Source organism: Rhincodon typus, chromosome 19 (genome assembly GCF_021869965.1).
Source record: "Rhincodon typus isolate 14 chromosome 19, sRhiTyp1.1, whole genome shotgun sequence".
NCBI classification, from domain to species: Eukaryota; Metazoa; Chordata; class Chondrichthyes; order Orectolobiformes; family Rhincodontidae; genus Rhincodon; species Rhincodon typus.
The window spans coordinates 8,705,213-8,729,842 of NC_063350.1; the positions used below are offsets into that span (position 1 = coordinate 8,705,213).

Below are 24,630 nucleotides of genomic sequence, written 5' to 3' on the forward strand. Positions count from 1 at the left end.
ACTCAATGATGATCTCTTCCTTTGGAATAGGAAGGGGGTAAGGCAAAGGCAGGCAAGCATCAAAAGCACAGGGTTTGGCATAAGATTAAGTCATTTTCTGTTTGCCCATGAGTCCAGTTTTTACTCACAATGCAGTACATACATTGATAGAGCCTCACAAAATAAACAACAGACAAATGCCTAGGTATCTCTTGTCTACCCGTGTGTCAATGTGCACAAATGACACCTACTTTTGTACCCCATCTGCATCAAGTTTCCACTTCCAAAGAAAGTAGCTCCCTGGTAAACAGTTCAATGGGTGAATAAATTTGGACTTTTTGCCTCTTCTGACACGAAAAAAATCTTATCCTTTTCTTGATTAACAACCACGTGGAACTTTTTCAGGTTACATATTCACACTGATCTTTTCAAGAGTTTATCTTGAGTTACATTTGGCTAGAGTAGGGCTGAAACAAAAACATTACTCTGCATTCAGTCTTGCAAGTGAATGTAAAGGAGTATTACCACTCCAAACTTTGCTAGCATTGCAATATACTGCCACTAAATAAACATCAGGAGGTTTCAGCACCCAAGCGATCATCTTCAAGCCTGGGACATGTCTGACATGCAGAACTGTCTCATCTAACCTGCTCCTCTTCAAAGTGGAATTGCAGGTGACTGAATCGGCACACTGACCTGAGCCTGGCCTACCACAGGTCTGAGAAGGCAGATAACAGAGCACAATGATAAAAATGCAGAGCGGAAAGAACAAATAATGCACCTAACTGGATGATGAATGTATAACCAGAGGCTGTTTAATAAAATGTAGTCAAGCAGAGTATTTACTCAACTACCTTCTCTCTAATCAACAATTTTGTTTCCACGTTTTTCTAAAAGAAAAAGATTCCCTACACAAAGTCCACAAAATTCCTTGGAGCCCCAATTCCAAATTCATCACCCTCCCCACCCCAAATGCTGCTTAATTGGCTTAAATAAAAGGCAAGTGAAAAAATAATAGACAACAAGAAATAAGTATATAAATTGGTTGACAACATGGTGCAACTGTTAACTGTGCTACTTTATCGTTTTCAACATTCTTAAAACAATTAAAAACCTTCAGTTCAAGAGTTTGAAAACAAATCCACCATGGTTGGAACTCTGATAATAGTTGTTTTATCATGTGTGGTGTGCTCACGAAGAGGAGAAAAAAAGATCACAACTTGCTTGGAAAATCCAAGCAAAGAATGTATTTGTGGTCGGAGCAACATATTAGCTTTTAAACATACTCTTAATTAACAACAGTTTCAATAGAGTACCTTCAAAAGCACACTACAAATTTAATGCCGTGCTTCGGGTATTTCATATTCCTAACAGGTTTCATTTCAGATGCAATATTCCATTTAGCACTATTTGGTTTTTAGACAATAAAAATGCAACTCACACTTACTCCCTTTACTCTAATGTCTGGGAATAAGACTTTAATGAAAAAATCATTTGAATGTTCCAAAGAAAATTATTTCCGAACCACTAAATTATTACAGCAGACAACTCTCGCAATGTGACATCATCTGCTCGAACTCCACTCAAAACCCAAGGGAAAAACATGGTAACACTGAACAAGTGCATGAGAACAGTGTGTAGGCAACAATTTCTGACAAAGAGGCATTACATTATGGCCTAGTTAGGACTAAGAGAGATATACTGTCTCCAGGTCTGGTGACATACAAAACACGAAAAAAAAAATTCTCAAGTAAAAATCAGACTTTTTTTCCTTTTCAAATGATTGAACTCCGGAGAATCCATAAGCAACTGCTCAGATGTGACATGACCAGCTGGTTCCCCATGTTTCCGAGGAGGAGTGAGGTGGAGGGGAGAAGGGTGACCAGGCGGTTGCCAGGGTTACAAGTAGTCAGGAGGGCGATGTTAAGGCTGAGCCCCCGCAGTGGCTGGAACCGGCGTCCCAAGGGTGTTGGTAGCAGAGATGACTGGTGAGCCAGCAAGAGGTCCCAGTGGTGATGAGGTTGGCATTGCAGAGATCCCTGCATAAATACATTAAATAACGTGAGTTTTCAAAAGCAGTAATTGCCTTTTTAACAGATTTTGATCTGGTGGTCTTCAGCTGAGAGATGTGTCCCCACACAGCTACTATAGAGAATTATTATCGAATACCAAGTTTGCTACATACTGACCTGACATCATACTGGCTGAGCTGATTGGAGTGCTACCAGTTGGCATGTTAGCACAGGAGCCCATTCGGGACTGGTCTTTCACAATTGGATCTACAGGACAGAAAAGAATCATATCTGCAGTAGAAGCATTCACAAATCTTTTTTAATTTATCTTTTCTCAGCTGGTGAAGACATACCTAATACAGAACCCCACCCTCAATCTACAACAGACAAACAAACAAAATAGCTCTTAATCTATCGTGCTTTTAACTGGCCAAAGTTTGTAAAATGGTAACCAGACCAACTTCCTTTCAGCATTCCCACATGCACCCTGCAATTGTGCTTTCACACAGTCCCTGTCTGAGAAGTGAAAGATTAGTTTGGGGATATGTGGACTAACAGGAAGAGGTGTTCTGAACTCCAGTGGGAAGAATCACAAGATTTAAGTCCTAATAAGTAGCACGAGGATTACTTACAAAAATAAGGATGCTCCATAGCTTCTCGTGCCGTTAGACGTGTTTGATGATCATATCGTAGAAGCTTATCCAAGAAATCCAGTGCTTCTGAGCTAACCAAGTGTTGATTTTCACTATGGACAAAGCGTTCCCATCTTTTACGGGAATGTCTGAAACAAATAAGAATCTTTTATGTAGACAGTACACAAAATCATCTATTTCAACACTAAAAGTGCTGGCTACTGACCTGCCCAGAATGTCATTAAACCGAGGGTCCAGCTCAATGTTGTACTTGTCAATATAGTCATACAGATCTTCTGTGCCTAGCACTTTGGCTATTCGCACCAACTTCAAAGACAGAGAAGAAACAAGTTAAACTCACTTCAGGAAGAGATTAAACAACAGTCACACCATAACTGGAATTTAAACAGTGACAAAAAAATACAGCTGACTTTGAATTTTGCTTAAATGATAAACAATGTAGACAGAAGAAGCTTGCTTGGGTTGTACTGAATTTGATCATTATGGTAGCACCGAATTAATATGTTGTACTTAGAAGTGAAACAATTTATTCAAATTCAACACAAGGTTTCATAATTCTTTCCAATTCAGGATCCTCCAATTCCGATCAACATATTTTTTAAACAGACATTTATCAAGTCTTTAGAAAGACAGAAAACAATGATATATTGGTCAAACTTTTGGCTACCTGTCATAATACCTCATGTAACTCAGGGCTCAAGTTTGACTAAGAACTACCCTGTGAAGCTCCTTGTGAAAATTCACTACATTAAAAGTGCTATGTGAATGGAAGTTGCTGTTTGACTTCAGAAGAATGTCTCCTATTGCACCTTGCAGCTTTATAAGTCAAAGTCCAAACTGGGCAGTTAGGTCTCTGTGTGTTGTTCAGTAGTTGCCGTGAAGACTGCAGCAAATTTCCATAGGTCATAATCATTAACAATGTGTCAAATTGTTCCATCTCAGTCATCACAACTCAAGGCAAAAAAAAAATAATTCAACAAGCAGATACACAGAGGGAAATCTGCAGGTTCTTTTCAGCTCGATAAGCTACAATAGTTAAAATGTCTTACTCGTTCACATCTAGCCAGTGACTTCTTAGAGAAGTAGTATTTTTAAAAGAGAACTAATGTAGTATCCTTTTCTACCAGCAGATGGGGACGGTTTTTCACACTTGATTTATGAAACCTCCAATGCAGCACATCATTTCAGCAGTGTTGCAAGTAGGTTGCATCACCCACTGCATTAGTCCAGCATTGAAGAAAAAGAGCTTTTTGCAATCTCAGACAGCAGACATGACTTGTATCAATGGTAGTAGCAAGGTCAAGTGTAAAGATTGAAGGCAATGCAGGAGGGTGTCCAGTTCTTTGTAAAGTCAACATTAGAAATGCACTGAATGTATTTTAAAAATAGGCTGTTGTTTATAGCGAAGTTCAGCACTCTTACCTGATCGTAATTGTCATGACCATGGAAGAAGGGCTCTTTTCTGAAGATCATGCTGGCCAGCATGCATCCTAAACTCCACATGTCTAGGCTATAATCGTACATCTGCAAGGAAGCAAAAGTATCTTCAAGGAACTGTAGGCTATACATTTAAAGGAGCACATTATTCAAAGTACTTTACTTCAGCTATTTTCAGAAAATTTTGAAACGCTAAAGTCAGCGGGCACAACAGTAATGTAACATACAAAGGGGCTCTTTTAGTTACAAGAGATAGATCCATTAAAGATAAGTTTCCTGCCCTTTCTCAAAATACTTACTGGTTCTTAGACAAGAAGCTTGAATCAAATGGAAATTCAGGTGCTGAAATCATTCTCAAATAAACTAGTTGCACACAAAAAAATTACAAACCATATAAAACATCAACCAATTTTACTAACGTATTTTCAATTTTCTCCTCTTTCTTAAGTTGCTATCATTTGTTGGGATTTCGTTGCAATAGTGGTCATTCACTGAGTCTACAAGAAGATTAAGCAGCCTACTGTACTCTATAGGCCACACACATCCAAACATTGTAACTGGGATAATAACAGTAGTCTTCCTATGGCAATAAAGCTAAATGAAGTTAACCGCTTAAACTCAGCACTGACCAAGATTGAGCCTGAAGCACTTTTGGCTTCATAGTTTAGCTAGTCACAGAATTTAGCATTATAAAAAGAATAACTTGCATCTATGTAGTGTCTTTCACAACCTCAGAATATTCTAATATTCCAAACTGCTTTATGACAAAAGGAATACCTCCAAAATGCTTTCACTTCTGCACCATAGGGAACTACAGCAATCAATTTGCATAAAGCACAATCACAAACAGGAATGAAATAAACAACTAAATGTTTAGCAGCATTAGCGAGGGTGATACATATATTTACTGGACAGATACCAGGAAAATAACCCCGTGCTTCTATGCCTGAGATGTGAAACAGGCCCTCAGTTTAACATCATATCTAAAAAAACAGTACAACTATGCTGCATTCTCTGAAGTAGCCCTCTAGAATATAAGCAGAAATTATGCATTCAACCATGGAGTGCAAATTGAGCACATAACCTTCTGACTCAGCTCAGTGGTAGTACTCTTACCAAAGGATGTAAGCTGATCTATATTTCCTTCTCATCTAATTCCATTAACTATGTGCAATATGATCTCTTCTCCTTCCACCAAAGTTTGGGCAGGAATCCCAACCATAAGATACCTTTCCAGAATGAAGACTGCATTGAACTGAATAACCAAAGTGACTATAAAGAAAGGTTGTTATATATTGTGCAATAAGTTGCTAATGATGAGCATTCAGAAATTGCAATCCAAAAACAGATGTATCATACTTCTAATGGGATATGAATGGAGTGCGCAGAGTTTTGGGGATTCCTAAAATGCCATCTTGCTTCATAATAATCATCAGATCACAGAGAGAACAGACATAGGATTTAATGAAATGATCCAAAGTGTTATGTTTTCTCCACCATCTCAATTCTAACACTGCAACCTCTGTAGAAGCCAGAGAGCTTCATCTGTTATCATATTTTTGTCCATTGCACATTATTTGAATACATCAACATAAACAAAGTACTATGTAATATCCAATCTCCTCAATCTATCAAAGTGTCTTAAAATTAAAACCAGCCTTGAAAAAAAGAAACAGCTTAAAAAAGTATTCTCCCCACATCCTCAAAGCACTGAAGGACATTCTGCACCCACCCACATCCCCAGACTATTTATCTTCTGTGGAAGCTCAGCAGGTCTGGCAGCATCTGTGAAGGAGAAAACAGAGTTAATGTTTCGGGTCTGGTGACCCTTCCTCAGAACAGGAAGGTTCTGAGGAAGGGTCACTGAACCCGAAACGTTAACTCTGTTTTCTCCTTCACAGATGCTGCCAGACCTGCTGAGCTTTTCCAGCAACTTTGTTTTTGTTCCTGATTTACAGCATCCGCAGTTCTTTTGGTTTTTATTTATCTTCTGTGCCAGCCTGCCTGCAGAACTTATGAAGCAGATGCTTCCTGCAGTGTGTGAAAGCATTACATAAGAGAGTTACCTACTGTTTTCCTATCTCTCCACATGGGCCATTGCCTCAGTATAGTAGGGCACTTTGTTTATGGCAACAAGGGATTTATAAAGCAGAAAATCTGGACAGAAGGCAGTGTTTTGCAATTAAAACAGCACATCATCTCACTCTTGCTGCTCAACATTCTTAGTATCTCAAGATTACAGAAAGGCCAAATTATGATTTACTGTTATTATTACTAGCACTTCATGTTACATCATGGTAACGAAGGTGCCACTGTTATCAATGATGTAGCAGCTGTTGATGACTCTGAATTCACAATGGTTTGAAGTGTTCAGATTTCCTATAACGATCACAAAAGCATATTGAAATTAAGTGATGGTTTTCTAGAAACCAAAAAGGCGAATAATATTTTCTTAATGGAAAAATCCTCTCAAGGATTTCATTCAGTCAATAGCAATGAATTTTCAGAAGACTGCTGAGGAACCAAATATATATCCTGGGGACTTCTGGGGGGTTGGGGGTGAGAGAATAAACCTGGGCGATTGGGGGGAGGGGATAATTAGTGTCCACAAAATGTTTTTCCCTCAAGAACAGTGACAAATTTTTTTGAAAGTGTCATTCAAGAGTTGTGTGTTTATAAACAGAAGCATTCAGTATATAAATGTGGAGTTATGTTAAATCTTTATTGTTGGTTACCCCACTACTTCAGCTGCACACAATTCTGGCTACAACACTTTGGAAAGGAGATCAAGACTTTAGAGGGTATAGAAGAGTTTATGAGAATGGTAGCCAGGGATGATGGAATGTAGCTACTATGACTGATAAAGCAAGGACTGTCGTCCTTGGCATAGAAAAGGCCAAGGAGAGATTTTATGGAAGTGTTCAAAATTTGAGATCCATAATTATACAGAAACTGATCACTGGTTGAGGGAAGTCAGTAAATGGAGAACAAGATTCAAAATATATGGCAAAAAATGTAGCAAGCTACAATACTCTCCAAAAGGGTGCTGGAAACAAACACAACTTTAAATATCAAAAGGTAACTCAGCGCAAACTTGAAAGTGAAAAAAACTGTGAAGCTATAGATTAAAAAAAGGGCTAACCCTAACTAATCCTGCCAAAGAAGGGCTACATGCTCTCCTTATATGCGGTTTGATTTCATCTAGGATAGACAATTTTTATTTTTCACAATTACAGGCAAGTTCAGAACTGACAAATTAATGTCAGGTTCTGGAAAAATCCTAGTTCAAATGCTCAGTCGCTACTTTGCCCAGATAAAAGATATTAAGAAACGTCTGATCGGCTGTTAACAAGAAAATTTACAGTTGGTGAAGTTGCAGTACAGGATTTACTTTTGGTAATTGAGAACCCGAGCATTTGACTTGCTGGTTTCAGCTCCTGGGGGGAGCTAGTGGTTGGAGTTCAACAGAGCAAAAAACAAAAAAAAGCATTTTGTGGTTAGGCAGCTTACAAGTCTGGCAAAAGATGTACATCCAAAACAAGTCACCTTTTCTCTTCAAATGCTTACTCTCATCACTTAAAATACAGAATCAAGCAAATCTTATCCTCAATCAGTAAAAGAAAATTTTCAGCACAGCACATCTATTGTGGCACATTCAGCATTTCCAATATTGCTCTTTCCAAAAAATGAGCAAATAAACTGTGTGTTCTTGAATAAAACAAAGAACTGTGGATGCTAAAGATCTGAGGGAAAGACAGAAATTGCTGGAGAAACTGGGTAGGTCTGGCAGCATCTGTGGAGAGAAAGCAGAGTTAATGTTTCAAGTCCAGTGACCCTTCTTCAGAATGGTTCTGAAGAAAAGTCAGTGGACCTGAAACGTTAACTTTGCTTTCTCTCCACTGATGCTGCCAGACCTACCCAGTTTCTCCAGCAATTTCTATACGTGTTCTTGACACTGCTTCCCCTCCATCCCCAACCCAAGTATTCAGCCATTTTTATTTCAATTAGGAAATGGAGGTGATGGCCAAGGCTGGCCTGAATGCTACAGAAAGCACATGAAAGTGAGAAAGGAAGCAAGAGACAGTGCAAGAGAGTGTGCAAGAGAGCAGAAGCACAAACAAACAAGCAAGCTGAAACCATACCCAAAATTGGTTAAGCTGGCTACGATAAAATTCTTAAGCAAAATGAGTTAACTGAAAACAGGTAGACATTAGATTCGATTAGTCACAGCTGGATTTGAATCTTGCCTTGAGATAATCCAGTCACTCCATCTATGAATGCTCTTAAAAAAATTTACAAGGGGAGATGGACATGGTGCATTTTAAAATTTCAAGTTTTTAGAATCATAAAACTGAGCATTTTACTAAGATTTTAACACCACAATAATTGTTTAAATATACAATAATTCTTATTTTAATACTTTACAATTCAATTAATCTGACAAGTACTTTAATTATCTAAGTCATTGTCTGATGACCTTTACTTTGCTGCAGCTGGTGTAATCTCATGGCGTCATGTGACATATACTGTAAAGCAGAAAATACCATCTAGGGCTCTAAGTCTGACCCTCGTTTATACTTACCATGATATTGGTTGTAGAGAACAAGGGAATTTGCTTATCAAGTGGCTTGTGCCAGTACGAACCCGAGGAAAAGTGTTAAAACCCATAACGTAACAAGGAATTCTATGTTCTATACTCCATAATTGCAATATATCAGTTTAAATTAACTTCAACTCCAAAACACCTCTCACCGGTATTAAAACGGAAGAATCACTAAACTGTAAGAACATGGTTGTAATCTAAGAATGCTACAGTATGGTCAGCTCAAATGAATTCATTACACACAAGAGCTTACAACTGCAAAAAGAAATGTTTTTCTCACCTGATAATCTACAAGTAGTTCGGGTCCCTTGAAGTACCTGGAGGCCACTCGGACATTATATTCCTGTCCAGGATGATAGAACTCTGCCAGACCCCAGTCAATCAGTCGCAACTAAACACAGATAACCACAAATCAGAAACAGGTTGTAATATGGAGTGAGAAGGCTATTCTTAACTGACAAATTTATTAAGAGTCATTAATATTGGATGGTTGACAGTAGTTTATTTCCCATCTTTCTCAATGATAGTGACTCTTGCTGGGATATGCTCTGCAACCCTGGCAGTTTCCCGTTACTGCATTTAAGCATCCGGTGCTTCATATGCGATTTTAAGCATGCAGTATCTGAGTTAGTGAACAATCAGAAACCATCACTGGCAATCAATTCTGACCGTAACTTCCCAAAGTTCAGTGGATAGCAATCAGGAGCATTATACCACAAATAAGTCATTTGACTTCTTCCCACAAAATTATTGTCAACCTGTAACTTCCCTTCATAGTTTTAATGTGCCTGAACCAACTGTCAATCTTAAAAAGTTTAAAATTCACCAAAATTCTATTTGGTGAAGGGTTTTAAATTTTACTCCCAATAGGTCTGCTTGATTTTTTTTTTTAAAAAGACTTTGCTCTCTTGTCGTAGACTTTCCAAATTATAGAAGCAGTTTCTCCCAATAAACCATATCCAGTCCCTTAATATCTCAAAAACTTAAATCATCTAAACCTCTAAATTTCAGGGAGTATAGCCAGACTTTGCTTATTTCACCTGAGCCCTAAACGTTAAGCCACAAGGAATCATTTGAGTAAATATATGTAACCCTTCGTTCTAAAGTCTTGGCTGAACTGTCCTCCCAAACTAATCCACTACTAGCCATGGAGTGTCAACAACTACTGCATGATCCCTACAATTGAAGCTGGGGTAATGGTAATTTAGTTGAAAGAAAATATTTACATGTACAATTTAAAAGATTTCCACTTTTAAGATGAAGGTAGGGAGAAATTGTTTCCTTGTAGGTTTTTTAGTCTGTGAATGGAGGCTGGGTCATTGAATTTATTCAAAGTTAAGTTAGGAGAAGGAAGGTGGAGTTGAGACCACACCAGATAACCACGATCTTATTGACGAATGGAGCGGCTCTAAGGACTGAATGGCCTACTCCTGCTCCTAAATCCCATGTTCCTGTCCAGAAAAGATCAAACTGACAACAGGTTACAAAGTATATCAATGTTTTGAATGACACTAGAATGGTCCACAGTCAATAATTCTATTCTTTATGCACATTAATCACAACTTGGGAGTTTCAGTTTGATACTAGTTTAACCAGGATTGAGGTGACTGCACTTGATCACCCCTTCCAATTCTTAATGCTTGGGATTTCTGCAATAGCTTTCAGTATAGCAAAGTATTATTATTACATGTCTAAAGTTATCTTAATGCTGAGCTGGTCTTTGAAAACACAATCCCAAAAGAAATGAAGTGAACAAGTTGAGTGTTATACAGGGTTTTATTTTACATTGCACTGCTCTTTTAATTTAGTGCAACTTCAATTCAAAGGGTTCACTGAGCCTTGAAAAGGTGTTTCACAACAACATCCTTCAACTGCTAAATAACATGCCATTTCCAGCTTTTTAAAAAATCTTAAAAGTACATTTCAAGAACACAACGGACAACTAACTGAAGGCAGCCACTTCTTTCTTCCCCATGAATTAAGAAAAGGAGAATTCAAATAGTTGTTTGGGAATACAGAATTTGAGTATTGCTGATAAAAGATACTTTGTTTTTCAATTTGCACTCATCATTATTTTTCAAAGGATGCTTGGTGGAGGTCAAAAAGTGCACAACATGTACGAGATAGGCTTTGGTGCCAATTTTAAATGGTTACCACAACGCATTACAAAGGAATGACGGCACACGTACCTTTAAGTACTGAGTAATTGTGTTTAATTTGTTACCTTTCTGTGCTCGTGGTCTATCATAACATTGTGTGGTTTCACATCTCTGTGCATGATTCCCATACTATGGCAATAATCCAGAGCCTACAAACAGAGGAACATCACCCGACCAGTGTAAGTACACTCTCTCATTAATAAATAAGACTGACAAGTAACAGATAATTTACAATGAAAACTGGTTAATTTAAGATACGACAAGACAGAAAACCCATTAAAAGTACGCTTCATTAACAAATAATTGTTGTTATTACTACATTAAAAACATTAAGAATCTGAAACAACCACAAATTTGGATGATGCCCACAGAAAGGTTTATTTTCTTTCTGAAAGTTGAATAAGCATCACGTAACAACTGGCGTGACACCCTTGAGCTTCTCTGAATGCAATTTGTTATTCCCAAGTGAATTTTATTTTAGCCATGCAATTGAAACACTAATACTCATGTTATAGGCACATTTATTAGGAAAAGTGCTCTACAGCAAAACCTACCCAGAATGGAAAGCTAACCATTTCACAATGCTTAGACCAATTTAAGAAGGGCAAAGCAAGGTGAGTTTGAGGACTGGTGATACACTAACTCAATGTATTGTGTTAAAAACAAAGGGGCTTTACAAGGACCCATTTGACAGCTGATTCTAGCCTCGATGAACGCAATATCTTAAATGAAAACTTTAGTATCACTCTGGACAGTAAAGAAAATTGCAACTTGCCCTTGATAACACTAGTGTAGTTATTAATGGGTATCTGTTGGTCTGTAAACGATCACTAATACATACACTAGCATTTTTAAGGATACATTGCAGATCAGCAAATGCCCATATAAGCTCTTGGCAGATAATAAAAAGGAATGAGTATCAAATGACTATGGTAAGAACCAGTTCTAGTGGACAATCATCCTTGTATGTTGCAAAGAAAGACATCAAGCCAGGATTAATTTTTCCAGTGCAGCTAAGCCCTCACTATCAGCTTTGTCCTACACAACAAAAGCAGGACAAATCCAACCCAACCATATACTGCACAGTCTACTCTCAATCATGAGGAAAGTAATGGAAAGTGCTAACAAGCAGCACTTACGTAGAAACAACTGCTTACTGATGCTCAGTATGGGTTCCGCCAGGGCCATTCAGCTCCTGACCTCATTACAGCCTTGGTTCAAACATGGACAAAAGAGCTGAATTCCAGAGAGGAGGTGAGCGTGACTGCCCTTGACATCAAGGCCGCAGTTGACAGAGTGTTGCATCAACCCTCCATTGGCTCGAGTCATACCTAGCACAAAGGAAGAAATTTTGGTTGTTGGAGGTCAGTCAACTCAACTCCAGGACATCACTGCAGGAGTTTCGCAGAGCAGTGTCCTGGCCCAACCATCTTCAGCTGCTTCATCAATCACCTTCCCTCGATCATAAGGTCAGAAGTGAGGATGCTCACTGATGACTGCACAATGTTCAGCACCTTTTGCGATTCCTCAGATACTGAAGCATCCCATGTCCCAATCCAGTTAAACCTAGAAAATTTTCAAGCTCAGTCTCAAGTGGCAAGTAACGTTCGCATCTCAGAAGTGTCAGACAATGGCCATCTCCAACAAGAGAGAAGCTAATTGTCCCTTGACATTCAATGGCATAACAATCACTGAATCCTCCGCTTTCAACATTCTGGAGGTTACCGTTGACCAGAAACTAAACTGTCCTAGCCATACAAATACTGTGGTACAATAGTAATTCAGAAGTTAGAAATGAGAACTCACTTAACTCTAGTGCCGGTCCACTACCTACAAAGCACAGGTCAAGAATGTAATGGAATATTCCCTATTTAGCTGGATGAGTGCAGCTCCAACATTCATGAAGCTTGATACCATCCAGGAAAAAGCAGCCCATTTATTGCACCAAATCCACAAACGTCCACTCCATCCACCACTGACACTCAGTAGCAGCAGTATGTACTGCAAACTGCACTGCAGAAATTCACCAGGGTTCCTAAAACAGCACTTTCCAAAGACTCCTCCATTATAATCTATAAGGACAAGGGCAGCAGATACATGGGAATACCATCATCTGCAGGTTCCTCTATAAGGCACTCACTGTCCTGACTTAGAAATATATCCCTGTTCCTTCAGTGTCATTGAGCCAAAATCTTGAAATTCCCACCCTAATGGGATTGTGGGTGTATCTATACCAAGTAGACTGCTGCAGTTCAAGAAGGCAACTCACCATCACTTAGACATGGTAAATAAGTGCTGGCTTAGCCAGCGACACCTATATCCTTTGAATGAATTTTTAAAAACTCTTCCCCATTTGTTGTTCTCACTTTAAAATGAGTTCTAGCTTTCCAACAAAAAAACGTTATTAACCACATAACTACACAAAGCTGTAGCTATGAATCAGCCATAGAATCATAGAGATTTACACCATAAATAAAGGTGCTTCGGCCCAACACGACCACGCCGGTCAAAACCCACTTGGCCCATAGCCTTGTAAGCCTTGGCATCGCAAGTGCACATCTAAATATTTATTAACAATGATGAGTTTCTACCTCTAACACCCTTACAGGCCACAAGTTTCAGATACCTGCCACATTCTGGGTGATTACGTTTTGTCTCAGATTTCTTCTAAACATTCTGCCTCTATCTTAAATCTATGTCATCTGGTCACTGATCCCTCCACCAAGAGTAAAGGTTTCTTCCTGCTTACCCTATATACACCCCTCAACTTTATACATCTCAATCATGTCCCCTCACAATCTCCTCTGCTCTAAGGAAAACAATCCCAATCTATCCAATTTCTCTTCATAACTAGAACCCTTCCGCCCAAGAAACATCCTGGTAAATCTCCTTTTGCATCCTCTCCAGTGCTATCACATCTCTCCTTTAATGTGGATTCCAGATATGCACCTAACACTCTAGCTGTGCCCAACCAATGTTTCATAATGTTCCAGCATAGTGTCTCTGATCTTAAATGCTATGCCTAGGCTAATAAAGGCAAATATGCCATATGTCTTCTTAATTACTTTATCTAGCTGTCCTGATACCTTTAGGGACCGGAGGAAATGCACACCAAGGCCCCTCTGATCTTCGGTGCTTCCTAGAATCCTACACTGCATTGTTTGTTCTGCCCAACTGCATCACTCACATTATGTTCCCTATCAGCTAAGGCTATCCCCTTCACTATTTATCACTAATTTTTTTTATATCATCTGTGAACTTACTGATAACCTTCCTACATTCAAATCTAAATCATTTATGTAAACCACAAACAGCAAGGGCCTCAACAATAACCCCTGCAGGGGCCCACTGGACACAGACTCTCAGCCAGAGAAACACCCTATGCTTCCAGCCACTCAGCTAATTGTGGATCCAAGATAACAAGGTGTAGAGCTGGATGAACACAGCAGGCCAAGCAGCATCAGAGGAGCAGGAAGGCTGATGTTTCGGGCCTAGACCCTTCTTCAGAAATGGGGGAGGGGAAGGGGGTTCTGAAATAAATAGGGAGTGGGGCGAGGCGGATAGAAGACGGATAGAGAAGAAGATAGGTGGAGAGGAGACAGACAGGTCAAAGAGGCGGGGACATAGGGAGGAGATAGGTCAGTCCAGGGAGGACGGACAGGTCAAGGGGGTGGAATGAGGTTAGTAGGTAGGAGATGGGGGTGGGGCTTGAGGTGGGAGGAGGGAATAGGTGGGAGGAAGGACAGGTTAGGGAGGTGGGGACGAGCTGGGCTGGTTTTGGGATGCGGTAGGGGGAGGGGAGATTTTGAAGCTTGTGAAGTTCACGTTGATACCATTGGGCTGCAGGGTTCCCAAGCGGAATATGAGTTGCTATTCCTGCAACCTTCGGGTAGCATCATTGCGGCACTGCAGGAGGCCCAGGATGGACATGTTGTCTGAGGAATGGGAGGGGGAGTTGAAATGGTTCGCGACTGGGAGGTGCAGTTGTTTAGTGCGAACCGAGCGTAGGTGTTCTGCAAAGTGGTCCCCAAGCCTCCGCTTGGTTTCCCCGATGTAGAGGAGGCCACAACGGGAACAGCGGATGCAGTATACCACATTAGCAGATGTGCAGGTGAACATCTGCTTGATGTGGAGAGTCTTCTTGGGGCCTGGGATGGGGGTGAGGGGGGAGGTGTAGGGGCAGGTGTAGCACTTCCTGCGGTTGTGGATCCAATTTGCCAAAATCAGTTCAATACAAGAATAAGAGGGTTGCAGCTTTCACCTTTCAGAAAAACATTAAACTGGCTTCCTTCTCAGGTGGATGTAAAAGATCCTATACCGCTATTCTTCAGAACAGCAGAGGAGGTCTCCACAGCATCCTAACCATTGACATTAAAAAAAAAGTGGTCATTATCACATTGCTTCTTGTGGGACCTTGCTGTGTGCAATCTGGCTGCCCCATTTCCTCCATTACAATAGCTATTACATTTCAAAAGGACTTAATTCACCGTAAAGTGCTTTGGGATGTCCTGAGGTCATGAAATGTACTATATAAATCCAAGACTTTATTTCTTGTATATACTTTAGGGACATAATATCTGTCATCTTGTTTGTACTAATTCACTTAAAAGAACCGTCATTCCTCCCGTATAATGCTCAGCTTCATATTAATAAAACTAAACTCTTCTCATTTATTATCAAAAACATTATGCATGCGTAAAAGAGAGAAAAATTCTTCAAATGCAAACCAAAGCAAAATTTCCCAGTGAAAAAGGTGCTCAACCAAAAGGAGGAAAGTTTACTTTTCACTGGCCTCCAGGAGACCAGTACTGACATACAGCATTCATATGACTAAATGTAAAAATCTGACTTCCTTCTTGTCATAACAGAATCATAGGCCCGGTCTTTTAAGGACACAAAGCTTTCCACAGTTCCAGCCACCAACACCCTCCCCAACCATCCCCTGAAGTCCAAGTCAAACATGTGCCAATATGGAAGCAGCTTGTAACCGTAATAGCAGCAACGGCAAAGAGCCAGGCAAACTGTCCACCTGGTCTGTTTGATATGACATTTTGCATAAAATACTGTGCAGAAAGAAAAATCTATAAAGGAAATTGAAGTGCAGCAGGCTTCCTACAGATACCCAAAATAAAATTTAAACAGAAAACACAGCCTTGCACCGGCTGCATAAAGAGGAAATGCAGACCAGAAGCCTCTATTCAAATTAGATTCTTGATCATTTTAAGGCCATAAAATTTAAAATAGCCGTTTGCAGCATTAACTATGTAAATTAAGGGAAGCAAGACTGCACCAAAATCCACTGCATGCAGGGTCAATCTCAATGTGGAATAATCTCACAGTCATAATGATTTTTTAAACTCTGTAAAACCATACATTTGACATGCAGAGCTAATGCAGGTTTCATTTTAAAATCCATATTTTACACACAAGATGTTAAGCAAGATGGATTATAGGCTGAGAAAGGAACATTGTCCCTTATGCAAGGTCTTTAACACACTGACAGGCAACACGCCACTGGTTTTGAATCCCAGATTGATTCTGATGGATGCATAAGAAGGGTGGCTCCTTTCCTTACCCTTCTTATGACTGTTTCGAAGTGGATGCTCACGTGCCAAATCAGGGCTTAAGAGGGGAAAGTTGAGCACAGGCTCTATCAACTTCACTCATTATCTCAAGCTTAGAAGACTGAGAGGGGTACTGATCAAGTTCTTCCAGGATGGATACAGTGAAACTATTTCCTCTAATGGGAAGTCAAGGACAAGTGAATAAAATAAAACTAGAGTCAAGCTCTTCAGGAGCAAAAACCGAAATATCTTTTTCACATACAGAAGTTGTAGAAATCAGGAATTATCTTCTCTCAAGAAGCTATGGATGCTCAGGCTGCATCCAACAGATTTTTATTAGGATATCAAAAGATATGGAACTACAGCAAGTAAACTGAAGTGCAGAACTGAAGTAATTCATGATCTGGATAAATCTTGGGGAGTTGCATGGCCTTCACATGCTCCTACAGAGAAGCAGCAACTCTGTACTCTGCTCCCAAGTCACATTTATTCCTTTTTGAGATGAGTGGTGTAGGCAAATCCAGCATTTATTGCCTATTTCCAATCAATCTTGAGGTGGTGGCAGCCAGCCATCTTTCTGAATCATTACAGTCCAGGGGTGTAGATAAACAATGCAGTAAAGACTCGAACATGTACCAGAGCAGTTCAGGGCCGTGATTAGAAGAGATGAGTGTGTTGGGAAAACTGCATCAGCCAGAATATAAGGGATGAGTAGGGGTGAAGACAGAAAGGTCAGAAAGTTTCTTGTAACAAGGAATCATGTTAAGGAATTCCTGACATGTTTGTTCCACCAATGTCATCAGTAAAACCTCAGCCTGTTGCCACGAATGTCTGAACACTGTCCCCACAACCCACTCTGCTCAAGACTGGTTCTTTAGGTCCCTTGACACTGCATTTTGGCTATGATTTCCAACTCGCACCAACAAAAATTACAGGATTTCCATCTGCAGCAGAAGGAAACACAGTTTGACAGTGTTAAGAACTATAAAACTACAATTTGAATTTATATCTCATATTTTTGTCTTTTAACAAGAGAGAGACATAGTTTAGCTTCATTTTAAAGCATTTCTGAGAATGGTACCAAGAAATCTTGATGCTTTTTTTGTTTACATGAATCTTAATGAGGTTTTATAACTTTGAAGTAGAGATGGGGTTAACTAGTTCAGTGCATTACAAAAAGACAGAAGATAAACAAAATGTGCTGTTGCCTGGTGACAAGGATCCAGTGACAGAGAAACAGAACAATCCACAGGTGAAGGCAAAATCGCTGGAAACTGAACTTGCACTTGCTCTGAAATTAAAGTAAGTGAGTATAATCCACAATTTTTTTTAGGCGTCTCAGGAATGAGATACCAGATGAAAGAAAAAAGCATCTAGTGACTGCACAGAAATTCCCTAAAAGGAAACCAGTTGCAGCTGTAGCACTCCGAGTCTGAAAAAAGAGCCTTAGTATGGAGATAGTGATAACTCTGCACTCAACTATTGGTATTTTAAGGATCTTGATGAGGGGGAAAAAATGATAGCATGAGCTTGAATTCTTTTTCAATGTCTGCAATGACAAATTTCTACCCTTTTTGTCTGGTAACGCAGTTAATGTTTTTCTTGTTTTAAAGTCAAGAAAGGTGGGGCCCACCAAGTCAGGCTTTCCCTGGGATCAAATCAACTGAGATACCAAGGAAGGCAGAGATCTGAACAACATTTCAAAGGGCAGAATTCCATACGGAGAAGTCAGAAGGATAGAACATTTTCATGTCTGGCGTACAATTGTCAATGGTAAAAACAAGTATTTGGATTGTTTTAAAAAATGCTCTGGATAGTTTAAAAACCAAAAATCAACACAATCTACTTACTAATTATAAACAAAGAACAAATGAAAATGTCAAACACATGAACAACAAACTAAGGAATGCTTAGGAACAATAAGTATATTTCCTAGGTGGAGGAAAACAAATTTCAAGCATGGGTAAGAGTGATTTTACATGATATATCAGCATGGGTATTGAAATAAGTTGGATTTACCCAACGTTCAAAATGGATCTAGCATGCAGTTCCACATTGTCAGTTACCAACCACGACCCCCCCTACTCTTCTACATGTTAAATAAATCAAGTGGTGCATGTATATAGTAAATATTCTTTCTTGAACTTCAACTTTTTCCTAGTTGCCACAGATAGTAATTAACAGAGTATAAACACTTACATTAATGGCCAATTGCATGCAAACCACTCTATGGTATAACCATTACACTGTACCTTACAATTATAGCTAAAATCACACAGTTTGATCTTGATTTTCAGTTGAATTGACAAGTAACATGCTGTTTTTAAAGCACAAATATGAGACACTTAGGTTTTATACCAAAAAGGAACTTTAACTGCTCTCATATCACCAGGTATTTGATACCAAGTCTGAAAATATTACTTACCTTCCAAAATGACGTTCTGTGCACCAGCTTACATTAACAAGCAGGGCCTCACATTCTCAGTGGCTATTTTGTATGATTGGACAGCAGATTTTACTATTTTTTTTTCTTTATTCATTCATGGGATGAGGGCATCGTTGGCTAGGCAGCATTTGTTGCCCATTTATTGTCCAGGGGACGGTTGACAGTCAACCACAATGCTGTGGATGTGGAGTCACACATAGGATGGCAGTTTCTTTCCCTGAAGGACATTAGTGAATCAATGGGTTTTTCCAACAATCAGCAATGGATTCATGGTCATCATTAGGTTCTTATTTCCAGATGTTTACTGAATTCAAATTCCACCATCTGCCATGGTGGGATTCGAACGTGGGTTCCCAGAATGTTGTCTGGTCTCTGGATTAACAGTCCAGCATTAATACCACTAGGCCGTTGCCTCCCCTATTTGCTTTCTCCCAACATTAACAAGGTTTCAGAAAGTTTACAAAGTGCTCAGGAGGATTAATCAGAGCAGGGAAGCACTTCTTCAACTGGGTTTCATTCAGCACTGTAGCTGGCCCCACCATGTGTAGCAGGCTCAAGCTAGAAGAGGACATCACCCAGGATGTATGTTGCCACATTGATAAACTGGGCATTTCACCACAGCTACAAATGCATAATTATACATTTATGTCTGGTTGAAACAGTTTAAATCCCCATGTGAAGAAATAGAAGAGGCACTTCAGAACCAATAGTTTAATCAAGACTCACAACACTGATTGCTCAAGATGAAATTTGAGTGTTTGTCATCTGTCACCTGAATTCGCAGATTATAATTTTTGAAGAACCCACTGGTTAAAACAGACTACAGTTTATTTGATTAATTTAAATATGAATTAGTTTAAATATCCAAACTCTACAAATCCTGAACATTGACAGTTGTGTCATTACATCAGATTCATCAAAATCAGCAGTAAATCCAAGTCCCCTATAAGTACCATTTTTCTTTAATCAACATGAGGTTCCTCAGTGAACCCACACTAATGACATTCCAATCATCAAAATTCTTGCAACATTGCCTAAAACAATTGGAAGCCACAACCAAAGCAAATACCGACACACGTCACAAAAAAAACTCCGTAAATCTAGGAATAGCCTAGGATGCTGGCATCATTTCTGGAACCCTGAACTAGTGCTCAAGTCAAAGAAGCTCACTTGTGTTCTGAGAGGTTGAATACTAGCATAATCCTTTTCTGTACTAGGTTAAGCATTTTCACTTTTAAATCAAAGCTCTGGAAACTTCAACATACCTTCAAAATCTCATACATATAGAACCGTATATCATAATCTGTTAAGGTCTGATACAGCTGCTGTGGGGAATACATACAAGAAAAGATTAAGAACCAACTTAGATTGTTTAATTGAAAATTAAATTCACTAAATTTCATGCACAATGAAGTTCAAAATACATTTCTTGTCCATAGCAAACATAACTATAAATGCATTTCAATTGTGAAAAGAATTACAGCATACCGAAAGGAACTGAGAATGCTTTAAAGGGCATCAGTACCATTATTCAATGTGATGGACAGATGGAAATAAAGCTAGGGGCAGTTGCCGCCAAGGCGCAGTGGGGAAAGATCACCATCTAATGTCTTTCTGTCGAAGTTAAATGGGGGGGCCGTTCAGTTATTGGGTCCTCCTGGTGCCTCATAAGTATGTAAACATAGTCTTGAATAAGAAAGAAATGCTTTCGTTTTGTTTGTCCTCCAAATGTAAAGACTGTCCAGAATCGAACTGCTCTAATGACTATATAGACCTTTTTTATAAATAAAGTATAATTTTGAAATAAAAAATCTATATTCACACTTCCCCTAAACTAATTCACAATCTCAGTTGTGACATTAATGTAAAGATAGATAAGTTGCCAATTCTCATGTCTTTCAGATAAGTATCAAAGTGCTGCATACAGACTATGAAACAGATTGAAGAGCACTGATTTTTATACGTAGTCAAATTTGATTGGAGAGAAAACTTTGCACATCCTGACAAGGGCATTATTGGTCTTCCAGTTCACTCTGACATTTCCCAGAAAACAGGGTCTTTAAACAAGAGAGAGATGAAAGAGCAGAGAGGTTTCAGAAGAAAATTGCAGCTGGAAACACAACTAATAATGCTGGGGCATTAATGCATAAAAGGCCAGAGTTAGATTAACCAAATATGAGAGCTTGTAGGATGGATCTGGAGGGGTAAGGTTTTTTACAGGAGGTTAGATGAATTTATGTTGGTTTTAGGAAAACAAGGGCAGCAAAGGTAGAGGGGAAGGTGCTGCAGAAGTATTCTGGCAAACAGAGGAGTAACGTCTTACTAAGTGAGAGTTACAAAGTGTAGCTCTAAGTATTGTGAAATAGTTTTCCCTAGGACAGTCACAGGAAAAAGTGGGTAATGTATTTGGGAAGAAACAGAGTTTATTTGGAAATGACCTTGCTTGTGATGGAGATCGCAGGCATAATGTAACAAAGAGTTGGCACTATTGAAATTGTCACTTTGAATAAGGGCAGGAGCATTTAAGTAGAGGGAGAACTTTAGGGAGGGCAAGAAGGTACTGAATTAAAGACAGAGGTCAGAATGGGCTGAGAAAGAGATTGAAATCACCAAGGGCAGTAGCTGGGAAGGGGGAGGCATGGGTGGTGGTGGATAGATAATGAACCAGAGAAGCAGTAGACTAAGGTGTCATTTGGTGATAAACACTACACAAAGCCACATAGCTGTTTGGGTAGGGAAGGTGCTACAAAGTAGTGACAGGGATTGCATTCATAAAAGAAGTTTCAGTCTAAGTCAGCATGTCAATGTAGTCATTCAAAATGTGGTTGACAAGGGCCTTGCCCTTTTAAAGGGAAATAATAAGAGGGGCAGAGTTCAAGCAGTTAATGCTGAGTAGGATGCAAAGGAGGGTGGCCAGGTGAACCCCTGAGAATGCATGCACGTCAGAAGATCAACAAGAGAAGAGAAATTGGCAGTTGGAGTTGCTGCTTGTAACGAAGGAGCATCAAATATTCTTTATAGGCATTTCAAAAAATGCCAAGAAAGGTTAATATGGGCTTATATAAAGGAACAGGGGATTCAAGACTATATGTCCTGGAGAGTAGTGTGGCAAGAATCTTGATTATTTGAGATAGAAATTGGATGGGAGGTAGAGGACTCAATGTACCAGAGACAGGGGGGACAAAATGTGTGCTGACAAAGTGACAGAGGATGAAGTAGGAAATAAAATTCCAATACAGACCAAAGTGGAGGCAGAAGTAAGAAGGCTCGAGTCCGTACTGGATAGATGTTTAAATGATTTAAGTTACACTGGAATGGAAGAGATCATAACAGAATATCACCTGATGAAAATCAAAAGACCTTCAACTCCTACCACAGCGTTATGGATGAATTCAAGGTTAACTGTCTTTTGACAGCTAATCAGTGTCATTAAATGAGTTCAGACCGTCAGGGAAATTTATGTAGGGATAAGTAGAAAGTATTTGCCATTAATAAGGAAGTTCCTTCGCTCCTCTAGCAAGTACAGTCTCGGTTATAAATTTGCTCATCTTCAAATAATGTGCAGATGAAAAGTACACTTGGAAAGTATGATGCACTTTGATGCAAGCGAAGGACAGAATTTTGACATTTGATAAACAGAATTAATAAGTGTCTTCAGCTGAATTAAAAACTAAAATTTATCAATGCTAAACAGCCAAGCTTGGAACCAGAAAGAGAATGGGTGGGAATAATGAAACCAGTTTCAGGAAGTTACTAAATAACAGAACTGGGGGTAGGAATCTCTACGGTAAAGTAGCAAAATCACTAGCTGTAGGGATGAAACAATAAGTTCAAGACTACAATTTTCCGAGAACAAATATTGATGATTGTACCTTGTAGCCTCCAATCTGCTAAAAGAAGTAGCAATATTGAGATGACAAGTGCACAACACTGTAGGAAAGGGTTGCAATAAAGTCCCTTTTCTCACTGGTTAATTTTTGTGAAGCCAGGGAGTTGGGCAGAGGAGAACAGGAGATGAGCACCACATCTTTTTTTTGGCACCCAAGTTACCTCACAAAAAGCACAATCTTACCTTGAAATCTGTGTTGTTTACATGTTCAAAAACCAAAGCTGGCGTCCGTGACTGAGGAGAAACAAAGAATGTGTCAAATCTTTCATAACTGACAATGAATACTTCTTTTTTTCAGAAAACAGTGCAGCTTGTAGATTAGGGTTTCCTAAAGTGGGGTCAAGACCCAAGTGAGGTAGTAAGCTCCATAGAACAATGGTCCATGCCGGTCCATGCCCTAACTTATTCTGCTAGGTTTCTCATCCTCCTTTGCCCCTAGTGTCTCAGATGTCATCAAAGGGATAATTTTCAAGCCTTGAAAAGAGGTCAAGGGAAGAAAAAGTTTGGGAAGCACTGTTATAGATAATAGATAATGCAGTTAACAAATTCCATCCTGGGCCAGCATTCATTGCTTATTCTTATGTTGCCCTTAAGGTGGTGGCGGTGAGCTGTCTTGAACTGCTGCTTTGATTTGATGCACGCTCACCCACAATACTGTTTCAGAGTGAGTTTCAAGATGTCGATTCAGCTACACTGAAGGAACAGTGATATATTTCCAAAACAGATGGCGAATGGCTTGGAAAGGGAAGTGCTCCCACGCATCTGCTGCCCTTGTTCTTCTAGATGGTAGTGGCTGTGGATTTGGAAGGTAGTCTTAGATACCTTGGTGAATTTCTGCAGCATATCTTGTCGATAATACACAGCTGCTACTTCTTAGCATCAATACTGTCGGGAATGAATGTTTATGAATGTGGTGTCAAACAAGTGAGTGTTTTGTCTTGGATGGTGTCAAACCGGAGTGTTCCTGGAACTCCACTCATTCAAGTACATGAATAATATTACATCACAATCCTGACCCGTGCCTTGGAGGTGGTAGAAAGGCTTTTGGGGAGTCAGGTGGTGTGTCATGTGCTGCAGGATTCCTAGCTTCTGGTGTTTTATGTAGAACAGCTGGTCCAGTTTGGTTTCTGGTCAATGGTAATCCTCAAGTGGGGTGTGCGTGTGTCCCTGTGCCTGTGTCTCTGCCAGTGTGCAAGTGCACCTGTGTCTGCGCCTATTTCCGGCAATGGTAATGCTATTGAATATCAAGGGATAATACATGTTATTGCAGCTATGCTCATCTAAGAATGTGTAACATATTCTAGCTTCTGCCAACTTGTGCCATGTAGGTCAAGGACAGTATTTTGGGGTACAAAGTGAGCTACATGCTGCAGAGTAACTTGTCTCTGACTTGCTCTGATAGCCACAGCATTTATATGGTTGATCTATGAATGTTTCTGATTATGGATCAATATCAATGGCATCCAGTGTTTACAGCAATACCAATAAATGCCAAAGCCCCCCTTTTGTTAGAACTTGTCATTTCCAGGCAGTTACTAAACAAATGCCAACGGCTAACAAAATGAAGGTAATCATGTGCCAAATCTTTCACATTAGACAACTGGTCATGATTAATAATTAAGAAATGATGAAAACCTTAATGTTAAGACCAGCCAAAGTAAACCACATTTGAAGGTACATCTGAATATTAGCAAACAACTCCAAACTACATTTCAACTGTTACAAACAGATTATAAACAAACATAGATTATAATTAGAGATAGTAGGAACTACAGATGCTGGAGAATCTGAGAAAACAAGGTGTAGAGCTGGATGAACACAGCAGGCCAAGCAGCATCAGTGGAGCAGGAAGGCTGACGTTTCGGGCCTAAGGGTCTAGGCCCGAAAC

General features: G+C 39.5%; 1 protein-coding gene across 7 annotated transcripts in view; it reads right to left on the reverse strand.

The window, feature by feature from the left end:
* Positions 1-1,437: 1,437 nt before the first annotated feature.
* The window catches only part of LOC109938982 (casein kinase II subunit alpha), an 89,392-nt gene continuing 66,199 nt past the window's right edge, over positions 1,438-24,630 (reverse strand). For 6 of the 7 annotated variants that reach the window (XM_020537270.2, XM_048608150.1, XM_048608146.1 and 3 more), the window contains 9 exons: positions 22,926-22,976; positions 20,119-20,178; positions 10,909-10,992; positions 8,965-9,075; positions 4,067-4,168; positions 2,850-2,950; positions 2,624-2,772; positions 2,169-2,258; positions 1,438-2,018 (listed from right to left, as the gene is read on the reverse strand). In XM_020537270.2, the coding sequence (XP_020392859.1) occupies positions 1,903-2,018; positions 2,169-2,258; positions 2,624-2,772; positions 2,850-2,950; positions 4,067-4,168; positions 8,965-9,075; positions 10,909-10,992; positions 20,119-20,178; positions 22,926-22,976 (864 nt within the window). In that variant the 3' untranslated portion in view covers positions 1,438-1,902. The remainder of the gene's footprint in view (positions 2,019-2,168; positions 2,259-2,623; positions 2,773-2,849; positions 2,951-4,066; positions 4,169-8,964; positions 9,076-10,908; positions 10,993-20,118; positions 20,179-22,925; positions 22,977-24,630) is intronic. The other variant, XM_048608152.1, reaches the window with a different exon arrangement.